General features: G+C 37.7%; 1 protein-coding gene across 1 annotated transcript; it reads left to right on the top strand.

The window, feature by feature from the left end:
* Nucleotides 1-7,179: 7,179 nt before the first annotated feature.
* LOC148060471 (uncharacterized) lies at nucleotides 7,180-24,622 on the top strand. The gene is made up of 9 exons (XM_087780411.1): nucleotides 7,180-7,245; nucleotides 7,425-7,574; nucleotides 13,157-13,210; nucleotides 13,636-13,746; nucleotides 13,846-13,941; nucleotides 14,025-14,178; nucleotides 14,241-14,395; nucleotides 14,484-15,639; nucleotides 15,835-24,622. The coding sequence occupies exons 1-9, from the start codon at nucleotides 7,180-7,182 to the stop codon at nucleotides 24,045-24,047; spliced, it is 10,155 nt and encodes a 3,384-aa protein (XP_087636537.1). The 3' UTR covers nucleotides 24,048-24,622.
* The last annotated feature ends 336 nt before the right edge of the window (nucleotides 24,623-24,958 follow it).

The following is a 24,958-nucleotide window of genomic DNA, read 5'->3' as shown; positions in this document are numbered from 1 at the left end:
GATTCCAAGACAAGAATTTAAAACATTGTTTCTTCCTCGTCATTATCAACTGTTAATATCTTTATAGTTTGTGTTGTAATGTTGTGGATCATCACGAAATACATAGGATTGGTTAGATCGGTGAGTGGATTTTAGTGGTTTTTCTGTACTATAATCTAGAACCAGGCTACGCAAGGACCTAAATCTTTTGGCGGTTTAAGGTCGCAGGCTGAAGAAGATGTGCATTTAAAGGAAGTATTTGCATTAACAGGAAGTATTTTGAAGCTTCATCGATCCAAATTATCTCCATGTTTGTTCTCCTACACCAAACATTCCCATTAAATTCCTTTCTTTTAACATCACTTTCCATCCGAAGGGCCACATAAAATACCTTGGGGAAAGAAGTGAGTGGGTTTGGTTCTGGGACTTAATGCTATCTAGAGTAGTGGATCAGGGACCGGTACTGGTCTGTAAGGGATTTGTAACTGGGCAGCACAAAAAGATTAAATAAGTAATTTTTTTATTGATTATTACTGTCTGAAAGGTGTTTTGTTTAGAAACAAGATTGTATTTTCTATGAAGTAACATTAGCCAAAATTTAAATGATTTATTTTTATTCTTTTTATCCGAAGGGTAATCCGTGAATATAATACCGACATTGGGGACCCTGATCTAGAGATTTCACTTGTAGTACTGTGGTTCTGAAATAACTAAAACAAACAAACAGTATTTAACAATGTTTTAGTTTGCAGTAGCTCCTTCCTGTTTTGAATATATATGGTTTGTACTTCAGGATCAATTTACTTGTAGGACGTTCAACTTAATTCACTAAATTAAATCACATACTTTGTGCTGATGCTGATAAAACAACGGTACAATAATATAACTTTTACTCATAAATGATATTGAACTGGTGGTGTAGTTGTTGAACTCCTAGTCAGAAGACTATTGAAAACAGAAATTATATAAGTTGCTTAAAGGGCAACAAACTCTCCTGACTCTCTCACATGTTTGAAATGTTGAAGTCTTTCTCTCAAATATAAGTCCCTCATCATGACCATGTTTTCAACTTATTACTTCATTAAGTTGCTCTGAAATCTGGACGAACGAGAGGTTACGAGAGCAGAGACAACGAGTCCATTAGAAGTGGAGACTTGGATAGATGACGTGCAGTGACAAACCTAAACATTTGACCAATCGCAGCAGAGTGGGCGTGGTTATGGTCAACAAGATTTTAGCTCCAGATAAACAAAGTGTTTTCAGTGGGCGGGGCTTAAGATCATTTTCTAATGTAAGTAAGTAAGTAAGTAATTTGTATTTATATAGCACTTTTCCAAACCAGGGTCACAAAGCAAATATTTCAATGAAAAGAGAATTTTGATTATTAAATAGATTCAAACATCTATTTAAGACACACTTAAATCAACACATTTGTTGCCTTTTAAATTAAATTATTTAAATGATGTTGCTTTTTACAAATTCATATGAAATTAGCCAATTACAGTAGTGGCAGTATGGTGACAGTGTTTACTTCTAGCGCATTACTTGTAAGTTTAGTATTTGTTTGTTTATAAACTAATACATCATCTGTATACATCATCAAGTGATGAGTAGAGATTTATGCGTCTAATAATATGAATTAATGTTGACTTAAAATGTGTTTTCATGGATATTTCAGACATCAAGCTCATTTTTCTAGCCACATAAATCAAAACGGTGTATAATATTATTGGCAAAACATTATTTTTAAATGTATATTTGCTTGTAATGGGACTAAAATATAGAATAATTTATCACTCAAATTTAGCACATATTTGCCTCACAGTTTTCCCAATCTATTTTTCTTTTATCAATAAACAAAATAGTTTCTGAATTATGAAAATCTACCTCCCACCACCCCCCCCCCCCCCCCCAAAAAAAAAGGTACTCCACCATTTCCAGTAAATTAAAACCAAATTTCAACATCCTGAATTGAAGCGAACTGAAATCCAGTATTCATAATGAAGTGCTTGAATAGCCTTAACTCGATTAGTATCATGTGACTTCGGCGGAGATCATGGGTCATGGACGGACCTGATGCGCATTCCAGCAGAAGCGTTAAGATGAGATCTGCGGAGGATCGGTCCGGGTTGTCCTCGCTTGAACGTCGAGAGGGACTCGGTATAAAAACAAACAAGTCCAACTCTTTCAACGGAGGTTAAACAAAGATTTATATACTGTAAATTTAATTCAGTAAACAAATAATTGTGTAATTATTGAGAGTTTAAAGGGTTACTACTCATTGTTTTCCTAAATATTTTGGATAAAGAAGTGTGACCCATGTAACTTTACCATTATATGATGGAGTAAAGTGTTACACTACACTTAAAAAAACAGTAAGTATTCCATGTTTTAATAGTAATTATTCATTTTTAGGGCTTCTGTTTACGTGGGAGAGAAATATATCTAAAAAACTGCTGAGTCAGACTGCAATAAATACATGTATTTCCAGACTAATATTGCCAAATGAGAAAGAAAACGTAGATTATTAAGTCACAAAAAGAATTGTATTAGTTTTTAAAGCAGATATCAAAGAGACCGATCTTTCATGTGGTTTGAGGCCACAAATGGATTTGTCTTTTGAACCGAAGCCAAAAGAAAACTGCCGTGTCATCTGCTTATGTTCAGATGGAAGCACAAGAAAGATGAAAAAGAAATGCATTTGTAAACCAATAGCTTGTAAAGCCACAAGAACATCGAGTTTCTGGAAGTGTATTTCTGAAGAGGAAATATTTTTGAATTAAACTTTTAAGGATACAAACAACGTTAAATGAGATTAAATTAGCAGAGATGTATTTTTAAAAATACATTTTCTAATTGGAGGCAAACACTATGAGTCTATGAGTTTATTTTTCTTGTTTATTAGTAAATTAACCTCTTTGGCATTTTGATGACATTGTGAGGAAGTGTTGACGACAGAACAAGGAACAGATTTTTAAATCTTTTATGGTTCCAAAGTCAAACGGCCAAAGTATGGCTGCTACTGCTATCATGCCCTTTTTGAGAACTAGCAAACAAACAAAACATACTGTTTTATACTTTAAAACACACAAAATGAATCTATAAAGTAAGAAAATGCTATAGTTGATTGAAAATTGTTTTAGTGTTACTAGGTAATGTCGCATGAGAATCACAACAAATCTAGCGTCATTTTGAATCAAGGAAGTTGATTTATTTATGCTAAAAAAAAAGCTCCTTGGCGGAGGAACGTGTTGTCCCAGTGCCCTTTTAGTTCTTTTTATTCAAAACATTGTTGGGATCCCAGTTACGTATATATAGAATACATCCTTATAAGTTCATCGAAGGATACGAGTTGCTTTTATATGACTGTCGTAGGAAACATGAGCACATGAAATATTAGAGAAAGAACTTCAATGCTAAAGCTTGTAGAACTGCCTGGAATATTTAAAACTAACTGTGACCAATTGATCGGACAATTGTTTCGGGACTTTCTTCTCACGCCTGTGTTGTAAATTCAGAGAATGTAAAGGACACAATACACGTCTGTGTTGTGTATGTGTTTATGACGTGAGCAGAAGTCCTTGTGCTTCTGTAATGACGCAGAATAGTGGTGTGGGATGAAAGTGTGGAGTATTTTAACCGAAACACACATGTACCTCATTAGGAGCGAGAGAAAAATGTAATATACTGTATCAATTAAGCCATAAAATAATGTTGAGTGTCTTAAATACAGTAATAAAAAGGTTTTCTTTACAATTATCATGGAAATATTTACAGTGTTTGTTCATTTTCAGTTCCGTTCATTACGTCCTCCGCAGCTAAGGTAACAATGGAATCTCGCGTGATCGTCGCGATGACTGAGGACGAGAGGATACAGTCGACGCCAGCTGACATTTTCAGGTCTATCTGTCAACCAAAGGGGAATGGAACAATCACAAGATTGTCATGTCTCGTGATTTATTTTGACATATTTTTCCTGTTTGTTCTCGGGAATCTCCGCGCCTGTTGCTGCAGCGGCTGCAGCTCCTTAAGCAATCGATCCGTCAGCTGGAGAGTTTAAAACCACCCCTTGCCCAGCAACAGGCGCCAGATTATTATCTTCATTACATCGTCTTTCTCCGCCCGGGTTTGTGGTGGTAAGCTTTAAGTTGACTTGGCCTGTGATATGATCTTATTTCATTATAGTGTATACTATTATACTATAGTATATAGTATACTATTGTACTATATATAAACATGTGTGTAAACTCTGTTATTGCCCGTTGACTGGTGATTCCCAATTTGTGTATCGCTACAGCCCTAATGTATATAATAAGTACACCTTTAATACATTATTTATTTCTCTATACTTGTGGATGCACCTACAGCAATACAGGACAGACGCATGTAAAATACACTGACACAAGCATCATCTGACTAATGATACCTGCTCAGCCTGTCAGTACAAAATGCTCGCTTTGCATTTCCTGCGTATTGATCCGAACTCCGGCTGCAACATTACTAATGCATCGCTACACTCTCCGCTCCAAACATCACTTAGCGCGACAGACGGGACGGGTGCAAATTTACTGTTAGGTGAGTCGGCCTGCCAGCAACCAGAACCTGCCAGGTAATGTTATCATCAGTTGGATTTTCGGGGTTCCACGTCTACAGTAAACTTTCAAAAGGTCTGAGCAGCTGTGAGGTCAGTGTTGAGACGATCATGTTGTTGTTCCCGGGGTCGATATGTGGTTCAGACGAAGAGAAAGTATGCGTCAGTGGACTGTATGAGTAAGAAAATTGATCACCAATGTCAGTACCCCCAACAAATCAGGACCTAAGAGGCACTTGTAAAAGTGAATAAAATAAAAATAAAAGTGTCTTACATCTTATGATTCATTGATCTTGTGGGTTTTTAAATCGTCATTTTAAATTCAATTAAATTACATTTTTTAAACCCCTAATACATACAGTCTGTTCAACAATTATTATTATTATTAATATTATTAAGGTAGATTTGTAATTCAATTAGAAAAAACTTGCTTTGATCAAAAATATATTTTCAATTAAAAAGATTTATTTAAAAAAATGAACGTTTCAATTCAGAGATTAAAAAAAATGGTGTTTAAATCTTAAATATAAATTTGAACCCTTCAAGGGTTTTGTCCAAGTCTGTATTATATAAAAAAATGCATATGAAAACCTTTTTTTTATTGAAACCTATTTTTTAATTGAAGTAATCTTTTTTGTGTTTGCACCATATAATACGATATGTAAGACATTTGTGTCTTCATTATTAAATACCAAAAAGTTGTTGTTTGGATTAAAAAAAACACAATTTAAAAGAATTAAGAAACTGTGAAAAAAAAGAAAATTGCACAACACTTTTTTTTTTAAAACAATGGTATTTTAACTGAACACATTTTGAACTTGTTTTTATATAGATTATTTTGACACTAGCCATTGGTCAAGACATAGTTGAGTGACAGGTGTCTACACCAGGGTTCTCAAACACGTGGCTGCAAAGACAAGTCAATTAAAGTCTCACCGTCTACAGTACAGCCAAGTGGAAAAGCTACGAATTTCATTGAAAAAAACTGAGCATCTACCATGATACTTTGCCGCCCAGCCAACTAATCACAGCTGTTGACAACTACAGCATTGAGAATTTTCAACCTAAACACATCCACATGTATAGTCACAACAGTGGAGCTACTGTGAGCTTTGATTGAAGCAACTTTGTTTCCAACGTTCAAATCTTTGGGCCACGAGTGCTAACTTCTAAATCTTGTCATATCACAGTCTTTATTGCTCCCACTAATAACTGTCATCCTTCATGAGTTATAAGACTCTCAGGCATTCTTTCTGATTGATGTCGGCGCTGTCACTCTTTGTTTTGGTTTGTCATTGTAATCTGATAAACATGATGTAATCCATTACCTTCGTCAGGGTCAGGTTGACCAAGTAGCCTTCTGGCAAAGATGATTAAAAACCTCTGAGCCCAGACACTTATTTTGGAAATTCTTTTGGATACGTTTCGTAGCTTCTTCAACAACAGGCCAACATGATTTGACGCCTGCATCTCAGGGTGGATCTAAAGACTGGACTGACAGGAGCTAATGCTAGTTATTTTGAAGCGACGATTGTAGGTTTTAATGGAACCAACTGGAATACAATATCTGCAGTAAGTAAAGATGCGATCTTTGCAATCCCCCCTTCTTTTGCTTTCCTGCTTCAAAATGGGTTGTCATTGCCTAAAGTATGGCCCAGAAGTCTTGCAACAGGATCCTTCTAAAGAGATCGGCATAATGTTATAAATCCTCTAGATATGCTACCAAAAGGGAACCCAAGTTAATTTAGTAGGATAATAGTTTAGATAACAACTTTAGCAATGACTAACATTTATCTATTACTTGATTAATACATTATTCAGTTGATACATCGATACATTTTCATTACATTTTAAATGGCAATTCTTTTTAAGTCCAGTCTAGTAGGTCCAAAATGGTACCACTGGGAATTTTGACCACGTTTTTCCAAACGTTTATACCAAAAGTCACTGTTACTCGTTTGTTTTAAATAGGTTATAAGCTCTGGAAAGTATCAGTCAAGATGCATTTTCAAATGAATTAAAAAAACATTTCACCAAGAACATGGACAATTTCTTAACTTTTTTAAATGTTATTAAAAAATATACAGTTCATGCAAAATATATGTTCTTCTTATCTTTAGCAGGCACATTCCAACACAACTGTAACATTATCCTTACTGTTGTTATTTGTATTCTTATTCTTATTATTTTAACAGTACTGTATTACTTAATACTGAGGTGATTTACCGCAGCGTTATCATCTGTATATTTTGAATACTAGAATCTAAACTACCGATTTCTATCGCCACATTATTTATGTTTGCGTTAAGTCTCGAATGGACGCCGTCACGAGCTCAATAAAGGGGCAAAGAAAAGTCAGTATTCATCCAAGATTCATGAGGTAAAAAAAAAGTTTGTCCTCTTTATCACGCCAGAATCTTATAACAACATTTAGTAGTTTTCCCCCTAATTGATCAAATCTGAGTGACCATCTCCACATACCACTTCATTCAATTGCCTAAAGTTTTTTATCGCCGAGTGTACACAGAGGCACAAATCGAGTTTCCGTGTGAGTAAACTGCAGAAGTCACTGAGCATCCTCGTGTCACTGTGATCCACAACAGTCCAGCATGGAGGAAGGACGAACGAAGGAAGAGGAGGAGGGAGAACAGAGGGATGTGTCGGACAGAGGTGGGGTGATAGAGAGTGGATGTGGGGGGGGGGCAGCTCCTCCCATAATTAAGTTAGTGTGCTGCACTGGAGGTCTGTGTTTACGGGCCATTCAAGGGAGTTTCCATCAGTAGCCGGACAGCAGTGAGCTCTCTCTCTCTCTCTCTCTCTCACCGTCTCCTGTATTTTCCTGCATCCGCGGCAGACGGGTTTAACCGAGGACGAGCTCAAAGGGGACGCAACAGCGACTAGTTCTGTCGGGGACCCCCCATCCCCACCTCCACAGCCGCTTCCATCATGTGTGACTGTTTCCATCTGGCCTTCCCCAACTGGCATGACGCCTCCTCCGGGACGGGTGAGCATCCCTCTCTATTCTGAGCCCATTCTGACGAAGCAATTCGCCGTCTAAGCAGCAGGGATCAGTGTTGTTAAGTGAAAGGGAAAGAGACGGAGGAAGGGAAGGATGCTGAGCGAGTGTTATTGACCCGCAGAGAGAGTTGCTGGGTGTGTCTGCAGAGGAGTGTTTGAAGATTGTGCACGTCCTCCACCTGCTGTTTGTCTCGAATCAAGTTTCCACCTGATGCATCACATCACGTCTGAACCGCAAAGATTACTCTATAGATCGAATATATTCATCCATTTGTTCCCATTATTGTTGTTGATAACTTGAGACATTGGGATAATTTGACTTATGTTTCCTAGAGGTAGCAAAATTATTTTCATACTTGAATATTATATTGAATTTGAATTTAAAGTTGTTTTTTAAGTTGATATGTTGTTAATGTCTCAGTAAAATATAAATGTCATGAAAGAAACTGAATTAAAAATTGAGATGTTATGTTGTTATCATTGAGAAAGAGAAAGGTTAGTTAGATTAGTTTTCCCAGGGTACCAGATTAGAAGATACTTTTGTTGTATCTTTACTCAATTTACATCCATAATATGGCCTAAAAGTTATTCTTAATGGTCAGAAATCAATTTTGCAAAGTTTTGGTTCATTAGAAAAATATGTAATGAAAAAGAAAATCTAAATACATCTCAAAATACTACTTAAATGTTTTAGTAATAGGGGAATATTGATATTAATACTCTTTAAAAGGGCATAACTGAGGGAAATAAATCAATTTAATTGGGTATACTGCAGAAAACATTTAGTGAAAATTAATAAAAAGAAATGATGAACAAAAGCTTAATGTAAACCACACAAGAAAAGCTTTTACAGTAAATTTTTACACTGTCAGGGATTAAAGATGATTAATAACCAATAACCAAAACCACAAACTGGCAAAACACAGAAAAACAAAAGAGCTGATAGTAGAAATAAAGTTAAAATCTGATTTAAATTGATTCTAATACTTAATAAGATTCTAAAAACGTGCATTTGCATTTGTAAAAGAACAACCAAAATAAAAAAAATCTAGATTATAAATCCATTTTTAGAATAATGGACTTAAAATGAAAACATTAAATGCTAAAAATATAAAGTTTAACAACTACTTTACTAAATGGAGATAAGAAATGGAAATGTTAGGTAGTAGTAAAATATGTGGGGACGAAAATGTCTGGAACATACAATTATCTATATTTCAGAGATGCTTTTAAACTTCCTTCAGTAGCAAAGGGTTACGTCCAAGTCTGTATTATATTATATTATATTATCGCTATTAAAATTAAATTAATACATGAGAGAATATTTTATTTCCTCTCGTGATTATCTCAACTTCATATCACAACAAATTATTGAACATTGAGGGTAAAACATTACATTTATTAAAGATATTAAACGACAATAATTGTTTGTTGTAGCTCAACATTTGTATCTTTCAATATGTTTATTTCTCGTCTGCTCTTGTTTTTCCCTCACACACAACCTTTTTCAAATTATAGTTTGCAAACCACCCACATAATAATATACCAGCGTCTGTGGCGTGGAAACCATGAAAAAAAAAGCTTTTATTTGACCCTGTTTTTATACCCACGGCGCTGAACCATGTTCATATGGTGGACGTAGGTGATATAATCAATCTCTCCTCTCCGAGGGTTAATGGCTTTACTTCTGCTGCTACTTTGTGTGTAATTTGCCCGGAGATGTGGAGAGGCTTCTTGACATGCAAGGTCAGAGAGAGAGAGAAAGAGAAAAACAGAGTGATGAAGAAGGTTCTCGGAAGTCAGCCAGACCCATTGGCTGCTCGGCTCAGCGGTGGAGCCTGGAGTTTAAAAAAAAAGAAAAAACCCACTCCATCCTGGATCAATATCTCACTTCTGGGAGAGTTTATGAGGAGCTGCTGTCACTCTAGTCTGAGTCAGTTCTGTACCTGAAGTATAACAAATGTGAAGGAGAAATACTTCATATCACTTTGGTATAGTTTTCTTATGCTGAAGCCTTTGTGGATTTTGAATCAAATTGTGAATTTGTTTATTTATCTATAAATGGATGGATGGATGGATAGATGAGAGAGAGAGAGAGAGAGAGAGAGAGAGAGAGAGATAGAGAGATAGAGAGATAGAGAGATAGAGAGATAGAGAGATAGAGAGATAGAGAGATAGAGAGATAGAGAGATAGAGAGATAGAGAGATAGATAGATAGATAGATAGATAGATAGATAGATAGATAGATAGATAGATAGATAGATAGATAGATAGATAGATAGATAGATAGATAGATACATAGATAGATACATAGATAGATACATAGATGGATAGATGGATAGATGGATAGACGGATGGATGGATGGATGGATAGATAGATAGATAGATAGATAGATGGATAGATAGATAGATCGATCAGCTTTATTGATCCCTCTGGAGGTCTCCTTCGGGGAAATTGTTTTGGTCACTGAGTCTATTAGTGTTGCATCATGGGAGGAGTATTCGTGCTCCATCTGCTTCTCTGCTCAAAGCTGATGATCTGTACCGGGAACTACTTAAGTGTCATTATGATGTTATGTTTTGATTCTTGTATGATGAATGAAGCATAACTATTTTTTTTAAATGAAGATGATGTTTGTTTTTATCTACATTATTATATATTGTGAATGATATAATGTCTGAAATGTGCTATATAAATAAAATGATTATTATCATTATAATTACTATTATTTACATTGTTATCCATGTTTTTTCTTATGTGACCAAACTTGCTGCCTCACATATACAAACACCTGCATTTTCATTAAAAAGTCTCCTTCTAGTTTGTAGTTTACTTATCATGTTTAAGATCAAAATTCTATTTCTTAGCTTATCTTGAAAACTAGCATAGTCATGGATCACTATTTCTTTCATTTATTTTTTTCAAGTTTAAACATTTAAGTCATATTTTGAGATCTATTTAGATTTTCTCTTTAGTTATCTTTCTAAAGAACCAAAACTGACTTTTGCTAAATCAATTTCCGACCATTTAGGGGAACTTTCTACGTCATAATATTGTCAAATAAGTACAGTTATAACACATTTATCTTCTACTCTGGTACCCTGAAAAACTAATCCCCAAACCTTTTTCATTGTTAATATTTAACTGAATTTAAATCAGAATAAACATTTGTTTCTTAACATTAGCAACATATTTACAAACTGGAAAAACTAACAAAAAATATTCAATTTCAATATAATATTCAAGTGGTACTTCAAGATAATTCTGCTACTTTTAGCGTGAAAATAATCTGTTCTTCTTGGAGTTTTTTCCCCCGGGGGCCACGTAAAAGGACTTGGTGGACCAGATTTGGCCCACGGGTCTCAAAATTAACCAATAAAAAGTAAGGATTTAGGAAAGTAGCTGCTCTCAAACTAACCATATGTTCTGAAGTCGTGGCAGAACAAAAATAACTGTGCCACGTGTATATACGCACTTCATGGGTTGCGATGCTAAAACGACAACTATTTGCACAAGGAGTGGTAGGAGAACAAAAAGTCCGTCCAAGTAAAGTAATGACCAATGCAACCTCCAATCATGCAGATACGAAAATCCCTAATCCTCTGCGAAGCTAAAGTACACAGACCGTCTTTGAGTGAAACATGACACATGATGGTGGACAGTCCTGAGAGAGCCGGACGTACGTTTGTAATTCAATCAAACTAATCAGTTCAAATTAGCTTCAAGAAACAGCAAAACACCAGCAGCTCTGTTCGAACCTTAAACTGACCATCGGTCAACAAACAACAACCTACGATTTATACCCTTCAATCTAATGTAAGAAATGGACTAATACATTGATTAAAATAAGATATTTATACATCCTATGATTCACTGTATCATTTTAATATTTTGTGGTTTCGACAATGATTTAATATCCTTAATAGGAATCATGTTAAAAAGCCATTATTGACCAAAGTATATTTAATAAGATTGATGGTTACACGTCAATGATGACAGCTCCTACAATGGGCCTATGAAAACATTTATATGTTTAATAATAGCACACGCTCAGAGTCAGGCTATGACTTTGAAGTCGCCTCGCCCAGTTTTTCCCATGATGCCGAGGCACTTTAAGAGCGGTTTGGCGCGTTATTAGTGTTATTCCCGAGGAGTAACACGAACAGGTAGGTAACGTTTGAATTATTTTGATTGGTGTCAATCATAGTGTGACGATAATGACTTGAGCACAGTGTCGTTGGTGTAATTTATTGGGTATTGCAATATGTTTTGTCATAATAATTCCTTATTACTAATATCAATGTTCTATGGGTTTTCAAATCAGATAAAACCCCAATATATATATTCTAATATATAATATACATTCCAATTATGCATTTTCTTTACCAAAGCAGTTCTTAACTATTGATTATAAAATAAAAAAGTAAATTGTGGAGATAATTAGATGTTTATATAACATGTGTAGTTATTTGGCTTTATTTCATTGGGCTTAAGGGTAAAACCCCCAAATACAAAAGGTCACAAGTTCAACATGTTAAATTATATTAGTTTTTTTGTTAATGGAATCATGATTTATTCTATTTATTTACACACCTGTTAACTTTTTTAAAGCGTGAAAATTGTGTCACTTTTATCAAAGTGTTGAAGCAAAATCCTCAACTTTCTCAAGTGACCCAAGGGCACGAGAATAAATGTGTTTGTAGTATCCCTTGTGTTGCTTCTTGGTCAAGGTGAACGGCCTCCAACACTGCATTTGTATTTATAGAAGCCAGGGAGGTTGTTCACCTTGACCCTGAGACAACACAAAGGATACCACAAACATTTCTTTTTTAGGCTTTCAGGTCACCTTGACCCTGAGATAACACAAGGGTTAAATTCCCTCTGTTTTGTTCCGCTTCCATAACCTCTCTTTACTTTGTCTCCTGACTATGTACTTAGAATATCGGAGACCAATCATCTAACCAAGAGTTTCTGAGTTTAGTTCAGATAATCAAGGACCAGATGAATTGATTACTCTTTAATAAAAACATGTTTACTTTTGGTAAGATTCTGGTTACTGTATGGAACATGTAGAAAGATTTTGGGGTGTATTTTTACACCACAATATTTTATTTAGGGACTTAAATCAGTCGGTGTCTCCTAGTTTTGTTTGTTATTTCTTGTTTTAACTGTATCTGTGTTTGCACTTTATAAAAAACAAAAATTAACTCATTGCTCTGTGCAAATGTGTACATTGTATCCACAATAAAATATATTTTTGGGGAAAATGAATGCATGAGCAATAAAGACACAGAACATAATCAGATTAAATTGTTCAGACTTTCCATTTTTGGAAACCACGAAGAGCCGAAAGACGAGCCGAGTCTAATCTGTTGATCAATACCATGGATCAGTTAACAGAAGAAAGGTAGGCAGCGAGTCTCTCTTGGGGAATTATTGCCAGGAAGAACTCTAAATAGTCTCAGGTCTCGTCTCCGGTGTCAACACTCCACCTCAAAACATTTTGGCCCTTTTTATGTGCAGAAACAAGCAATTTTTAAAAAAACAATACCATTTTTTTTTGTTTAACAGGACCTGGGAGGAGACTCAGAGGACCGGATCCTGGAAGGCAGGACGACTCAGTGAGTGAAACGATTTGTTAGTTTTAGGCTCTAAAAGTCTGTTGCTTTATGTCAACTTTTGAAAGTTTTTGAAAAACTGAAGGCTCAATAATCCAAGGAAAAATGTGAAGGAAAGAATTCATTTGTCTCATTATTCAGTAAAGGTTTTAATCATTCAAATTACATTTTATATAAAGAAATCATTGTTAAGGTTTCAATCAAAAAGTGTGACTCACGGTCCAGCTCGCACGAAAAGTGAGACAATCTGCAACTGCCAAGCGGCTGAACTTCGAGTCCCTCGACTACGCTTGTGACAAAGAGTGATTATAACACCTTACTTGTTCCTGCGATTCTTTGAAAAAGTAATTGTTCAAATGAGATGCTTTGAGGTAATATCCGTAAAAACCTAGGGGGCCGTGAACCGACTGACCTTGTGTCTGGTGTAGGTATGTCAGGAGCCATCTCAGTTCGAAGAGGGAGAAAGACCTCGCCCTCAAGGATCATCACCGGTTGAGGAGTATCCTGAGACAGAAAGATTCTCCGACAGTGATAAGGAGGTAGAAATGTGCTTTTGGATTTGCTAAACACATCAAATGATTCTTCATTCGAGTCAGGGACAAATTATACTTGAATATGTTCTTATCGTCAACCTTTAGTTCGAAACAGACCGACACGGCAAAAAGAAGCAAAAGAAAAATAGAAAGTCTGGATGGTTTGAAAAGAGCTCGACCCCAAAAATGGGCAAGCTTAAGGTGAGAAACCTTTTCCTAATATGTGGTATATTTAATAATCATTCAGTTTAAAGATAGACATAATGCCGTCCATGTTTTGGCAGGAACCTCAGAGTCCAGAGTCAGGGGTGATAGTCAAGACGGCGAAAGATGGATGTGCAGAGGGTCTTATATATGGAGGAGGAGGCAAAGATGGACTCTTCATCAAAGAGGTAGTCCCAGAGTCACCTGCCTCCAAGAGTCTCAGTCTAAAAGAGGGTGAGTAAGACGGAATATCCTTTACATTTTTTCTTCTTAATATTTTCCTTGACATTTTCCAGGTGATCAAATCTTGAGCGCCACGGTGTACTTCGACAACGTTCCCTACGAGGATGCGGTTCAGATCCTGGAGCACGCTCAGGCCTACAACGTGAAGCTGTGCTTGAAACGAAAGCCGGAAATAACTGACACGACCGTTGAATCCGACGTCATCCCTGTAACTAGTCCTAGCTTTTTTCAACTATTTTCTGTTGTTATTTTCAACGTAAGATGGACTGACTCTTGTATTATTTTTGGGTCAACAGGAGGATGAGACTTATCATTTACAAATGAGGGACAAAGACAAAACCAAGAGGCGCGGCGACGCTCGGATTTCGTGGCCGAAATTTCCCACCCTCGGCAAAGGACGAAAAGCTAATTTCAAAAGGTCCCACAGTTCCTCTGAGGCCGATGAACAGAGAAAATTGGAGCTCAGTCCGACGACAAGCGACACCGAATCCCCAATTAAATCTCAGGACGCGCTGAAAGGCAAGAAGCGGAACAAGATGAAGCTTTCTTATCTGAAAAAAACAAGCCGGGTAAGTTCTTCTGATGGACAGGAAACTGGGTACGAGATTGAGGAGACACTGGAAGCAGCATCCCTTGAGAGCCCTTTGCATGAACCCCAAGGAGGGCTCGTACCCAGGTCTCCTGACAAGGTAGAGCTCATTTCTACAGACATACCAAGTCCAACCAAGTCCCCGGATGGTAAAAAGAAAAAGAAGGAGCTAAAGATAAAGATTCTGGGAAAAGACAAGTCTAAAAGTAAAGCCTCCCCGAAAAGACTGAAAACTCTAGGAGCAAGTCTTGACATTGCAGATGGATCAAAAACAGAGGAATCTGATGGAACGAAACTTGTTGAACAAGAGTCTGGAAAGGAACAAACGGATTTATCCACTGTTGTCCTCTTAGAAGAATCCCCACGGAAAAGTAAAGATAAATCAAAGAAGAAAAGAAGCAAAGACAAGACGAGTCCGAAATTTAAACTACCCAAAATAGGGTTTGTGGACTACACAACCGAGCCATCGCAAAAATCAGTTAAAGTGGATGATCGGGAATCCGTTGAGAAATTAGACGAACCATCAAAAGATAGTTTTGAGAGAACTCAACTTCCTAAACGGGAAGACATTGAGATTCCAGGCATGGAGGATGCACGTAATAAAGGAGCTTCTGTGGGAATTAACGGGAACGGCGAAGCTTTACAACTGGCAATTGACGTAAACAGTGTAAAAGAAGCCGTTTCAAAATTGCCAGGATATAAACTACCCCAGATGGACCCGGATGGAGTGCCTATCCCAGAGGAAATCCTAGTCATCGATGCGAATGCACAAAGAATATCAGTCAAAACTCCAACAAAGGTTGCCGACTACAATGCAAAAAAACTTGACGTCTACTCCAATGATTTAGCGTCAGTAGATCTAAGTAAGAACCAGGATGGTCAGGATATGAAATCGAGGAAGGCCAAAAAGGGCTTGTCTGACTTTGGGATTCCAAGATTGGATTTTGGAATTCAATTCCAAAAACCGAGTCGCTCGATGAAAGCTGAAAGCACAGTGGTCATTCAAGAAGAAACAAAGTTAAATCAAGACATCAGTGTCAAGATATCTCCACTGACAGTCCTTAACGGAGTGGACATTTCAACAGATGGGATTGAATATATCGATTCAACGTGTACCCCGGAGAGGGAAGACCAGGGCAAAGCTTTGGCAGTTGGCATTAATGTGGAGTCAGGTGTAGATCATGCAATCAAGCTACCCAAAGATGGAGATGAAGTCTTTTCAGACATCACCGCAGATGCCGTAGCTGTCAATAAGGTTGACATTACAACCCCTGAAAAACAGGAAAAAGGAAACTGGGGCTTCAAAATGCCAAGTCTCAACTTTACGATGCCAAAGTTCACAGGCCCTGGAATTGACTCGAGCAGATCAAGTGCAGTTTCATCAGAGGATCGAGTTGAAGTTAAAAATAACTTCACCGTCGAACCCAAACTTGAAATTCAGACATCGACAATGGAAATAACTAATCAGAAGAATGCAAATGAAATCGATGGACAAAAGGGCGAGTTTAAAAAGCCGACACTGGAGATCACGATTCCAAAAGCCAAAGTCAGTGAAGAGACAGAAGTTGACATAAAATTGCCAGATGTGGAAATAAAAGATCAGTCTGTTGAATTGGGAGTTAAATCTCCTGATTTAAAAATTGACGCAAAATGCGTCACCGATTCGCCATCGAAATTCCGGATGCCAAAGTTCAAACTGCCGTGGCTCGATGTTGGCTTAAGAGAGGCAGATACAGGATCAACAGTTAGTAGTGTTGACATTAATACAGAAGGACAAGCGGCTGTTGATATTGTCACACCTGATGATATTACCATTGATGACACAAAAATGATGGATGGAAAAGATATTAACGTTGGGTTGCCAGATGTTAGTTTATCAATCCAACTGGCCAAAGACTTAGAGGTGAAGGTGCCTGAAGTCGGAATGGAAGTTGCCCTTTCCGAAAGCCCTGACATTGCTATTGATGGTAAAGATTCAGAAATGAAATTAGAAGGACATATAGCCAAATTTAAAATGCCCAAGTTTGGAATTCAAATGCCAAAAATCAAATCACAGGATGATAGGTCAAAGACAGAAAAAGATGTTACACTGGATCTTAAAATTCCAGATGTTGAGGTGAAAATTGAATCATCAGCTGAAGTCAAACCTCCTGAAGTCCATAATATTGCTGCGGATTGCAAACCAACAGTTGGACATGGAAAGTTGAAAATGCCAACGCTTGAAATAAAAATGCCAAAAGTCGAAGTTACAGAGAAAGAATTGAGTCTATCTCAAAAAGATTCAGATCTATCATTAGCCAAATCTGAAGTAAAGATTGAGTTGCCTGATTTTGAACCAAAGAACCTTCATGCTGACGTGAAAATAAAATCACCTGAGATCAAAGTTGCAGCCAAAAATGCTGATGATTCTTCAAAATTTAAAATGCCTAAATTCAAGTTTCCCAAATTAGGTATGGGTTCACAATCTGCCTCAATAGATGTCCCTGATGTCGATGCAAATGCTCAAATTAAAATGTCCGACATTAATATTCCAGAAGACGGGACTGTGGTTCAAGTAGTGATACCTGATTTTAAAGTCGATGATCCGTCACTTGAGCTAAAAACTACAGGAACTACAGATGGGGGAAGAGGAAGCAAGTTCAAAATGCCACATATTGGAATATCAGCACCAAAGGTGAAAGGACCCAAGATTGACTTGAAGCTTTCAGAGAGCAAAGCTGATATTGAAATCCCAGAAACCGGTGAAATCCAAGGGGAGGCGGGGATTTTAATTCCAGAACAAAATGTTAACATTCCTGAAATAGATGTTGAGGTCAAACTTGCAGAAGAACCTGATGCTGATGGGAAGCAATCAGAAGGAGGCAGGTTTAAATTGCCAAAGTTTGGAATCAAAATGCCAAAAGTCAAAGCACCAGAAATTGATTTGAATTTATCCTCAAAAGACAAAGACTTAAAAGTAACAGAAGTAGATGTAGAAATCCCCAAGGTAACCCTGGAAAAGTCCACAGTGGAAGTAGAAATTAAATCTCCAGAGATAGTGTCAAAAAGTTCGGATGATTCTCCTTCAAGATACAAAATGAAAAAATTCAAACTACCAAAGTTTGGAGGCAGTTCTGCAAAGGCTTCCATGGGAAAGACCCGTGAATCTGAACTGGAAATTGATTTAAATATTCCCGAAATTGAGACTGACCTCAGAAAATTAAATGTTTCGATTCCAGCCTCTACTGACCCGAAGACTGATTCAAAAGGCGGATTGAAAATGCCAGTCTTGGGAATCAAAATGCCCAAGATAAAAGCAGCTGAACTTGACTTAACAAAGACAATGGAGGTATCATTGCCAGAGACTAATGCCTCTGTTGAACTTACTGATGTCAAACCTATCATATCAACTCCAACAGTTGGACTTAAAATTGATCTGGAGAAGGACATTAAAGCAATGAAAGATTTAGAAGGGCCTAAAGTTGCTGTGGACTTGGACATACCAGAAGTAGGTGCCAAAGACTTAGAAGGCACTGTTGAAATAGAAGGACAAGGAAGCAGATTTAAAATGCCAAAATTTGGATTCTCAAAGCCAAAATTTAAGCTCCCTGAGATGGATTTGAGCATCAAGAAGGCCGAAGTTGAAGTGGAAAATAAAGTTAAAGATGCTACCTTGACGGCAGAGATAATAGTTCCAGAGGTAAAGACAGAGGTGAACCTGCCTGAAGCTGAAATCAAGGTGCCTGAAGCTAACATTCAAATGAAAGCATTAGAGACTGGTGCTAAAATTGAAATTTCCAATGAATACCCATCAAAGTTCACACTTCCATCTTTTAAATTTCCCAAATTTGGTGTAACTTCAAAAACCAAAGAAGATGTTGAGATCCCAGACGTAGAAACAGACATTAAAAATGTGGGTGATGTCTTAGAAATCCAAACGATTGAACCCACTCTTCAAATTTCACACCCTGAAATAGATTTGAACCTAAAGAAGTTGGATGAACAACAAATGTCATTAGAAGTTACGGGTCCAGACAGAGGAGAAGAGTTGCCATCGGCTGATTTGGAAATTAAAGCACCAGAACTAAATATAAGAGTTGAAACTGCAGAGGGTTCTCCATCAAAGTTTTGGCTACCTTCTTTCAAATTACCAAAGTTCGGATTTGGCGGCATAAGTACAACAACAGTCCCTGATAAGGACCATGAAGAAGGAACTGAAAACCAAGAAGAAGTTGTTGAAATAATAGTTGAAAAGGATCCTCCATCCATAGACATAACAACAAAAGAAGTGAAAGGAAATGTTGACGTGACACTCCCAATGGTCAAAGGTGAAATAGAACTCCCGAGTATTGACCTTAAAGAATCTGTAAAAGGTAAAAATATGTCGGCGGATAACAAAGCACCGACCAAAGATACCAAAGGATACCAATTTAAGATGCCGACATTTAAAGCACCAAAAATAGGACTCGGCACTTCAAGTGCAACCATTGAACAGCCTGATGTGGAGATGAGTCTCAAGGTTGATGGAGCTAAAGAAATCAGCGTAACATCACCAGCATTAGTAATGGAGACCCCAGCACATGAGCTTGATATAAATGTATCAAAACAGGATGTGGATATTACCTTACCAACTATTAAGGCTGACATTCAACTCCCAGAAGTTGAAACAAATGTGGAATTAAAATCACCTGAAATAAAAGCTTTGGCTAAAACCACAAAGGGATCTCCATCCAAATTCAAAATGCCAACATTCAAATTGCCAAGATTAGGTATTGGTAGCCATCAGGTGGCTTTGGATGTCGATAAGGTTCCAACCATTGACGGAAATGTAGATGTTGTGGTGGAGTGCAAACCCTCAACTGACATTGCCGTTGCTAGACTTGAATATGAGAGCAAAGATATCAAGGTTGAGCTTCCTGAAGTTAATATCGAAGCACCTGATTTAAAAACATCAGATGAAGTTGTGACCGTAACATTGCCTCAAGTTGACGTTCAGCTACCGGATATCAAACTGAAAGAAGCTACGGGACATGTTGAATTGAAATCCTCTGAAATCAACATTGAATCAAAGGGATCACCATCAAAATTTAAGATGCCTACGTTTAAAATGCCAAAGTTTGGCGTCGGCTTTTCAGGTGCAACTGTAGAAACTCCTGACAAGAATCTTAAAATTAATGATAAGGAAGTGGCCGTAGAATTAGGCTCTGGAGTACCTTTAGAAATACACTCATCTGTAAGCTTGGAAACATCGAAGCCAGAAATCAAGAAACACATTGAAATTAATCTGCCGCAATTAGGGACATCAGTACCAGACATGAAAGGTGCAAACGTTGACTTAAACATACCAGATAAAGAGGTGGACATCAGCTTACCAACTGTTGGAATTGATGTTCAACTGCCAGATGTGGAAATAAAGGAACCCATCAAAGTAGAAATGAAATCTCCTGAAAGAAAAGCAGTGACACTCGATACAAAGGGATCACCATCCAAATTTAAGATGCCATCCTTCAAAATGCCAAGATTTGGAATCGGTACTCCAAGCATGACAATAGAACCACCTGAGGTTGAGAGTAAATTAAGTGTTGACGGAAATAAAGACATTGAAGCTTTTGGTATTGTACCTCCAAGCTGTGATATTGGTGCATCCATTGAAATTGAAACTACAAGGCCAGAATTGGAGGGAAAAGAAATCAAAATTGAGGCCCAAGAAATTCAAATCCCAGAAATTGAACCATCTGCCACAGTTGAAATAAAATCCCCTGAAATAAAAGCTGTAATTAAGGAAACTAAAGGGTCGCCTTCGAAATTTAAAATGCCAAGCTTCAAACTGCCGAAAATTGGAATTAGCGCGCAAAGTGCAACGGTAGAACTGCCTGAGGTGGACAAAAGCATAAAGATTCAGGGAACCGAAGAGATCAGCATTAAAGCTGCTGATATCTGCCCAGAAGTTACCATCAAAACAACTGGGCTTGATCACGAGAAGAAAGAAATTGACCTCCATCTACCCACAATGGCTATAGCTGCACCTCGGGTCGAAGGACCTGACATGGATGTAGACTCATCCAAAAAGGGAAAACTGGAAATGCAGGGTAAAGCTCAAGTTAAATCTCCTGAAATCAAAGCTGTATTAAAAGAAGACAAAGGCTCACCATCGAAGTTCAAGTTGCCGACCTTCAGATTACCAAAACTTGGAATTGGAAGTGCAAATGTTGTGGTACCGGAGGTTGATCAGACAATCAAAATAAATGAAAATGAAGAAGTTTTAAGTGTCAGCATTGTTGCACCACATAGTGTCATCTGCTCATCAGTTGGCATTGATACTAGTGGGCCAAAATTTGAGAAAGACATTAAGATGGAACAACAAGTTGTAGATATATCTGCTCCTCAAGTGGATGTCACACTACCTAAAGTTGACATTGGTAGTGAATCAAAGGTTGAATTTGAAACTACTGAAATAAAAGTGTCAACGAAAGATACAAAAGTCTCACCATCAAAGTTCAAAATGCCAACTTTCAAGCTACCTAAACTTGGAATTGGTTCCTCGAGCGCATCTGTTGAAATTCCAGAAGTCAACAATGGGCTTGAAATTGACGGAAAAGGTGCGGATGTTGGGATTAGCATTTCATCGCCATCAATCACGATTGGAAGTACCAAGACTGAACAAGACGGCAAAGAAATCAAAATTGAACCTTCAATACAACTCAAAGGACCTGAGTTGGATATCAAGCCACTGAAACAAGAAGTGAACATTGAAGTACCGTCAGTGAAATCTGACATTAAACTGGATACTGGAATGAAAGACTCTACTTCAAAAGTTGAATTTGAGACTCCAGCAATAAGAGTGGTGACCAAAGAACCAAAAGGATCACCATCCAAATTCAAGATGCCATCATTCAAGTTACCAAAATTGGGTTCTCCAAGTGTAACAATGGAAGTGCAAAAAGTGGAGAAAAAATCTGAGATTTTGGTGGAACCTAAAGAGGCTGTTGAGATCGAAGTTCAAATGCCTAAAATTGATCTTTCTGTTGAAGAAGCTGAAATTGATTTAAGTGTAATAAATAAGGATGTGGATGTCACTCTACCAAAGATTGAGGCAGAACTTCAACACAAAATTAAGCTTCCAACTCTTGATTTATCTACAGATAAAGCACAAGATTCTTCCAGCGATGGAACCCCGGCAACAAACCTTGAAGACAAAATAAAGAAATCCAGATTTTCATTCCCCAAATTCTCATTTTCAAAACAAACGTCCAAAGAGTTCCAAGTTAATGTCGGCCAACCCACTGTTGATGTTTCGATTGCAGAAGGAAAAGTGGAAGTCATACAGCCGTCAATCGAGGTGAAACCAGTAGAAATTAGTGCAGAAGTAGAGGGGAAGGATGGCAAGTTTAAAATGCCAAAGCTAGCAGTCTCACTTACAAAAGCAAAAAGTTCAGAAGGTGATTTAGTTGATGTTACACTCCCAAAAGTTGAAGTTCAGCTAGCAACAACAAATGTGGAAGCAAAGACGCCTGAAGGAATTATAGGCCAGAACGTGATGAAGAAAGTGGAAGTAGATGTAAAGGCACAAGAAAGTAAAGCACCAAGTATTGGTTTCTCAATACAAGGAGCTGAAGTCCAAATCCCAGCGGTTGAGGCAAAGGTGCAATCGTCAGAGGTTGACATTTCTGACAGGCCTGAAGCTGAAGTCGATACCAAGTTAAAGCGGTCCAATTGGACTTTCCCAAAATTTAATTTTTCTCGTTCAGGAGGAAAACCCCATGACGACAGTCATGAGGAAACCATGGAAGATCTTCCCGTTTCAAAACTAGACGAATCAAAGAGTTGCGTTGAATTTTCGCAGATTCAGACAAGCGAGGTAACTGTTGTTCAACCAACAGAACTCAGCATTGGTCTACCTAAACTTGAGGTTGATCTAAAAACACCAGAGATAGCAATAGATGTGAAAACTTCTGAAGTGGAGCTCAGTCGATCTCCAACGACTCCAGAAAATAAAGTCATTGAAACGGAAGTGAAAGATGCGGGAGGGTCACCTTTCAAATTTAAAATGCCATCACTGAAGATGTCCCTTTTTAGAGGAGCGACCAGTCCAACCAGCGCAGAAACCTCAATAAGCGAAACAAGAGTCGATGGAGCACAATTTGAGGAGAACATTCTTGTCACAGAGAGCAACGTTGATGACTCCAAAATGGAAAAGCCGAAGCCAGAAACCGCAATCGTTGAAAAAACCAACGACGCGCCTGTAAGTCCAGTCACTCCGAGTAAATTCCAACTACCGCTGTTTAAAATGCCAACACTGAGTTTTTCAAGACAACAACCGGAAGAGGAGTTTATATCTGTTGAGAGCAAAGACGATCAGCTTGAAATTAAAATTGAGCCCATGTCACCCAAATCCCCTAAACTGGCTTTGGCCTCCATGGGTGGTATGTTGCAGAATCTCACGACTGAAATTGAGGTTTCTAAAGAAGAGACAGTCCAGGAAGTGAGTGTAGAAACCACAAATGAAGTCATTGAAAAGCAGGTGGAGGTAAAAGTGATGCAGAAGGAAGCAACTATGGAGTCACCAAAAAGATCGGAGTGGGGCGGTTGGTTCAAGTTCCCCACCTTCGGGCTTTCCTCCCCATCAGAACAGCGGAAGAGCCCGACTAAGGAGAAAGAGGATGAAGAGCTGAGTCCCACCAGCTCTATCCAATCATCAGATGCTTTCGCAGATATCAGTTCTACGATAACAAGCGAGCTCACAGGCCTTTCTCCATCTTCCCCAACCAAAGTCACGGTCAAGTACACGGATCCAGACGAGAGCATACACAGGAGTGTGACCACCTCCACTCAAAGAACTCAAGTGGTATCGTTTGAACCTATGATGGCAGAGAAAATAACCAATCTCTCCTCTGGAGTCTCGTCGTCCTCTGAAGACACACTCAGACTTGAATCCGGGAAAATTCATCTGCTGACGTCAAATATCCAGGCCACGCCGGAGTCCCATCACACCAAGCTTATCACTTACGTCCACGAGCAATCCCAGGGCGGCTTCACCGTCGAAACAGAAGCGGGCGATTCTGACGCCAAATATTCCGAAAGTCTCCGGACTGGCAAGATGAGCTTTGAGAAACATTCGGTTCAGACACGATCGAGTGAAAGCAAGGAGACGATCGTCATCACGAAGCAGATAACACGAGTGTTCAACCCTGCTGCTGAGCCCATCACCCAGGAAACGGCCACGTCCATCAAACAGCTCAAAGAATCTGTTCATTCTGAGAAAATGAAATTTTTTGAGAAGGCAAAAAAATGAACAAAAGTAGCTACAAATAGGTTCTGTTTAAAAACATGACCATTCTTTTAGTGGCATTCGTTGTCTAAACCATGATATGTGATGTATTCACATTTTATGTACTGGTACAAGTGCTCAATTTCTATGTGCTACTTCTAACCCAGCAGCATTTACCGTCTGCTTATAGTGCATAACAAAACATTTTGCTTATTATTGTGACATATTTAAGAAGTTACTTGTTTTCCTCTCACAAAATCCAAACATATGCATTAAGGATCCATCAAGAAGTTATATGTAAATACAATCCAGTTAGTAAAAAAGCCATATTGTATATAAAAGCATATTTAAAAAAGCAAAGCTGGAATGTAACAGTAAATAAATAGAAAGATAGATAAAACTTTATTGCCGGTACAATGCTGTAACTATATATATTTTTTAAATACATTTTGCTTAGGACCTGGTTTGCTACAATAAATGTGTATTTATGCTTCATATATGAACACCTGTATAAATGGTTGAACAGTGTCTGAGCTGTGTAAACAACTTTTATTGATCTTTTATTCTATAATGCAGTGTTTGTTTGTGTCCATTTTAACTTGTTTGCGACTATACCGTACAAACAATAAACATTCTAACGTTAAAAAACAACAAATAACGTCTTTGTTCTTGTACCTTAAAGTCATCCTGCATCCATCATCTGTTCCCGAGTAGAAGCTGAAGATGTCTTAGTGTTGTTTCACATCCACACACTAGAGGGAGACACAGTTACAATATTTTTCTTTTAAATCCATTTACTCGAAATAACATAAAGATTTTCATTTAAAAAAAAACCAAAGTTGAGGTGGTCATTATTGAGATGATTAAAAACATTAGTTTCAACCAGAGCTCGTTTTAATAACTTTCACTTTAAAAAATATATAATGAGAATTGTA

Source organism: Callionymus lyra, chromosome 18, assembly GCF_982586985.1.
Source record: "Callionymus lyra chromosome 18, fCalLyr1.hap1.1, whole genome shotgun sequence".
Classification (NCBI taxonomy): Eukaryota; Metazoa; Chordata; class Actinopteri; order Syngnathiformes; family Callionymidae; genus Callionymus; species Callionymus lyra.
Note: the sequence above shows the minus strand (reverse complement) of the source record. Positions and strands in the feature narration are given on the sequence as shown.

Excerpts from the sequence above, each read along its gene's own strand:
- LOC148060471 (XM_087780411.1), top strand. The coding sequence starts at position 7,180 with ATGGAGGAAGGACGAACGAAGGAAGAGGAGGAGGGAGAACAGAGGGAT. Across the intron at positions 7,575-13,156 it reads TGACGCCTCCTCCGGGACGG|ACAGGACCTGGGAGGAGACT; the intron begins GTGAGCATCCCT and ends TTTTTTTGTTTA. Across the intron at positions 15,640-15,834 it reads TTTAGCGTCAGTAGATCTAA|TCCTTAACGGAGTGGACATT; the intron begins GTAAGAACCAGG and ends CTCCACTGACAG.